Below are 5000 nucleotides of genomic sequence, written 5' to 3'. Positions count from 1 at the left end.
AGGCGTGGGTGTGTTATTCAAAAGGCATTCCACTGTTAATGGTTTATTGTAAGGCTTTCAGTGTGAGTAAGTGTGTGTTAATGTGTGTGTGTGTGTGTGTGTGTGTGTGTGTGTGTGTGTGTTTGAGTGTGTGTGTGTGTGTGTGTGTGTGTGTGTGGGCGCACAAGAGAATACATTTAGATAATATAAAATAGATGTAAAAACACACTCGCTCACACACACACACACACAAATAAGAAATTACATTTCAGAATACTTTTCTACTGTTACGTCGGTCCTTATGCGGAAGCTGATACATGTAAGTACAGCGGTCTTTATAGCTGGTGCACACTCACACACACACACACACACACTGACAAGTGAAGCAAAGCGGTCTTTATTGCTGGTGCACACACACGGATGAGTGTAAGCACAACGGTCTTTATAGCTGGTGCACACACACACACACACACACACACACACACACACACACACACACACACACACACACTGATGAGCGTAAGCACAGTGGCCCTTATAGCTGGTGGCGCTGGCTCAACTGTGGTCGAGAGCCTTTGTTTAAAACAGCAACCTGATCCGCACAAGATAGGAATCAGCCGAACGCTGAACACTGTGTTTTCAAATATTTAAATTGGTCCAGGATCAGCATGTCCACAGATTATATCTGTTATTCTTAACAAAACAGTGGATGCTCAACCACCTCAAAGCCAGACATTTGAATATGAACTCTTTGCTTTTCATTAAGAAACCTGAAGAAGAGGAAGAGATCTGTTTGGCCCAGTGCTCATGGTGTGTGTGTGTGTGTCTGTGTGTGTGTGTGTGTGTGTGTGTGTGTGTCTGTGTGTGTGTGTGTGTGTGTGTCTGTGTGTGTGTGTGTGTGCTGATGGTATGGCAGATTACTCGTCGTGTTAGTGAGAAGAACACAAGAACCACCTACTGCTCCTTGGCTACAGTGGAGTGTTTTGAGTTCAACGTTATTTATGTTAAAGGTGTTACTGTAGCATATCACATCTGAACGGAAGTGTGGAGCGAGGGATAGAGAGGAGAGGAAGAAAAGGGTACAAAAGGGGTAAAAGGGTAGAAATGATGAAGGAAATTACTTTTCTTGCCATTTTATACGTCCATATCTAGCTGGTAGTCCATGTCCATTTGACTTGACCTTCCATATGATCTGGGGCTTTGGTGATGTTGTATGCGCTATTCCAACATGCCATGCCAACAAAGCCTGTCTAATGAAATTTAATTGAAATGACAAGAGGGCCAGAGAGAGGGGGAGAGTGTGTGTGTGTGGGGGGGGGGGAGGGGGGGAGATGGAGATAGATAGTGAGAGGGAGCGAGAGAGAGAGAGAATGAACATGTGTGTGAGTCAGGCAGAGCAGAGTCAGAGGGGTCCGTGCGGCTGGTCGGCTGGTCGGGTTTCAAGTGGTGACAGCATGTGGGCATGTAGTGGGCATGTTAGTGGGCACAGGCTGGTGGCTGACGCTCCTGCATTATTAACACTGAGTGAGTGGACAGAGCCACTGAGGATCTGTGTTAACACACACATCAGAGCCAAACACACACACACACACACACACACACAGATATGCATGCAGAAACACACACACACAACCCCCCCCAGTCACACACACACACACACACACAAACACACCCAACAACCACTGACAGTTGGAGTTCATTCACATACCGAGAGGGAGGCATGTAGGCTAATAAAAACAGTTTCTCTTTCGGTCTGTCACAAACACACACAAACATCAGAGAAACTGATACATAATCTCTGACTCAAATGAAGGTTCCTCCTTCAGCAAAGCACTGCACCTCTCTTCACCACGTCCTGCTGTGCTAAATCACTCTAACCCACTACGGCCTCTCCCTTACTCACTCACTACTGCGCCCGAACTTCACAGTGAACCCAGAAAAACAGATAGACACAGACATCTCTCTCCCCCGTCACTGTTCAGCCCCATTCATCCTGCAGCCTTTCAATAGCCCAACCTGTAATGGGATTGCATGCAGACTGCCGAGCCCTGTGGGAAACGATGTCTTCATTTAGCTCTTGCATCTGTTTTGGTGGACTACGTTTCCAACAATCCTCCCTGGGTTAAAAGAGAGGATTCTGGAATAGTGAAAACTAACTAAAAGGATGTCAGCTCTGTGCGTGTGTGTGCGTGTGTGTGTGTGTGTAAGAGAGAGAGGGACCCATAAATGTATACTACACAAGAGTGATGAGACCACACGGAACTAGGGTTGATGTGGATATACTGCCCTCTAGTGTACATTGGGGATAATGTTAAAATAGTGGATGCTGACATTGTGAGTTTCATGCTAGTGCATAATCAGTAGTTCTCTAATCTCTACACTGAATACTCTCCTGTTTATGTAAATCAGGGGATGTATTAGCACGACAAAACATACCTGCACCACCAAAGCAAAACACAAATGTAACCTCTCTCTTTCTTTCTCTCTCTCTCTCTCTCTCTCTCTCTCTCTCTGTCTCTGTCTCTCTCTCTCTCTCTCCCTCTCTCTCTTCCTCTCAGGTGTGTGGGGAGAAGAATCGCTTTGAGAAACTCATGGAGTATTTCAGTCACGAGGAGAGTAACATTGACTTCATGGTGAGCATGGCGAACGTGATGAAGCATGATGGCATCTCTGACAGCTCCCCGAACCACGCTGACATTTTAGAAAGGGTCAAGGGTCAGACATTCAAGACTGCACATAGCCCAGATGCCCCTACATCACCCTCTGAAACACGCACACATTCACCTCTTTAAGTATGCTCTTAAAGTATGCTCTTTAAGTATGCTCTTTAAGTCTGCTCTTTAAGTATGCTTGTTAAGTATGCTCTTTAAGTATGCTCGTTAAGTATGTTCTTTAAGTATGCTATTTAAGTATGCTCATGTGAAAAAGACTGGTGCACTGGAGGGCCCCCATTTAGAAAATACTGTAGCATGTGAGAACACGTATTATACCATGATAGATTTTATTGCTTGATATAAATAATTATTATTAGATACCACGACAGTGATGATTCCTTATTAGTTACCATGATAGAGTTGATTCCTTATTAGATACTATGATAGAGATGATTGCTTATTATACCACGAAAGAGATGATTATTTATTAGATACCATGATAGAGTTGATTGCTTATTATACCACGAAAGAGATGATTATTTATTAGATACCATGATAGAGTTGATTGCTTATTATACCACGAAAGAGATGATTATTTATTAGATACCATGATAGAGTTGATTGCTTATTAGATACCATGATAGAGATGATTACTTATTACATACCAGGATAGAGACAAGCTCTTCTTCTTCAGGCTGTGCGTATCATGAAGAACGGCTGGTACGTGATATGTCTAGCGCCATAAATACTGCAGTTTCAGATGAAGTCAGTGAAGTAAAACATTGTTTTTGTTTCATCTGTATTTGCTTTCTTCATCCACCAGGTGGCATGCATGCAATTCATCAACATCGTGGTCCACTCGGTGGAGAACATGAACTTCCGGGTGCATCTGCAGTACGAGTTCACCCACCTGGGTCTGGATGGGTATCTGGAGGTCAGTCATGCACACACACACATACACACACACACACACACACACACACACACACACACATACACACACACACACACACACACACACACACACACACACACACACACACACACACACACACACACACACACAGGGACAGGAACACACACATCCCCCATAGGCTGTCTAGCCTGAACCAATTGAGTGGAAGATAAAACATGAATTGAAATGATACTTACTTTTTCTTCATTTTGGTCACAGTTTATATGGATGGTCCCCTATAGACTATCTACAGATGTTCAGATTATAAACAAACTGCCTGTTGAAAGTCTGTTAGCTACAGTTGAAGGTTAGGGTTAAGGGTTGGGTTTGGTTAGAGTGATTTTGAGTGAACAATTACAAAAACTTAACTTGAATTTCAACATACCATCTATAAAGTCTCTGTAGATGAACTATCCAAATGTAATGTTACCAACATGTTTATTCCCAAATGAGGCGCAGTGCAGATGCACAAGGCACAGTGTGGCCCCCCAGTGTCCAGGAGTCTGAATTAATGTTTGTTGTGAGTCCCTATCCTGGATTTGCAAGGCAAAGCAGCACCCTCACCTTAGGGCCTTATGTTTAAATATAGAAAATATGTTCTTTCTCTCAAATCTTTTCATGTCTGTGTGTCCGTGGTGTGTTTCTGTGTGTGTGTTGGCTTGATTGCGTGTGTGTGTGTGTGTGTGTTCGTGTGTGTGTGTTCGTGTGTGTGTGTGTGTGTGTGTGTGTGTGTGTGTGTGTGTGTGTGTGTGTGTGTGTGTGTGTGTATATATGTGTGTGTGTGTGTGTGTGTGTGTGTGTGTGTGTGTGTGTGTGTGTGTGTGTGTGTGTGTGTGTGTGTGTGTGTATATGTGTGTGTGTGTGTGTGTGTGTGTGTGTGTGTGTGTGTGTGTGTGTGTGTGTGTGTGTGTGCGCGTGCTCGTGTGTGTAGAGGTTAAAGCTGACAGAGAGTGAGCGTCTGCAGGTTCAGATCCAGGCGTACCTTGATAATGTGTTTGATGTGGGCTCTCTGCTGGAGGACGCCGAGACCAAGAACGCTCTCCTGGAGCACCTGGAGGAGGTGCAGGAGCACAACAGAGAGGTACAACACAGCCTCTCTTTCACTCTCCCTTTCTCTCTCTCTTTCTCTCTCTCTCTCTGTGTTTCACCCTCTTTCTCTATCTCTCTCTTTCACTCTATCTCTCTGTTTCATTCTCTTTCTCTCTCTTTCACTCTCCCTTTCTCTCTCTCTCTCTCTTTCACTCTATCTATCTGTTTCATTCTCTCTCTCTCTCTCTTTCACTCTCCCTTTCTCTCTCTCTCTATCTCTCTCTTTCACCCCCCACCTCTCTCTCTCTCTCTCTGTTTCATTCTCTCTCTCTCTTTCATTCTCTCTATCTCTTCCTCTCAATCTCTCTCTTTCTGTTTCACTC

At 44.2% G+C, this 5000-nt stretch overlaps 1 protein-coding gene across 1 annotated transcript in view; it reads left to right on the top strand.

Annotated features, from left to right (window-relative positions):
* fmnl1b (formin-like 1b) overlaps positions 1-5000 on the top strand; it is a gene marked incomplete at its 3' end in the record, with an annotated part of 44402 nt that overhangs the window by 25524 nt on the left and 13878 nt on the right. The window contains exons 10-12 of the mRNA XM_080835523.1: positions 2538-2612; positions 3457-3567; positions 4520-4669. Of these exons, the coding sequence (XP_080691649.1) occupies positions 2538-2612; positions 3457-3567; positions 4520-4669 (336 nt within the window). The remainder of the gene's footprint in view (positions 1-2537; positions 2613-3456; positions 3568-4519; positions 4670-5000) is intronic.

This window comes from Sprattus sprattus (genome assembly GCF_963457725.1).
Source record: "Sprattus sprattus genome assembly, chromosome: 3".
NCBI lineage: Eukaryota > Metazoa > Chordata > Actinopteri > Clupeiformes > Clupeidae > Sprattus > Sprattus sprattus.
This window is presented reverse-complemented; position numbering and strand designations above follow the sequence as displayed.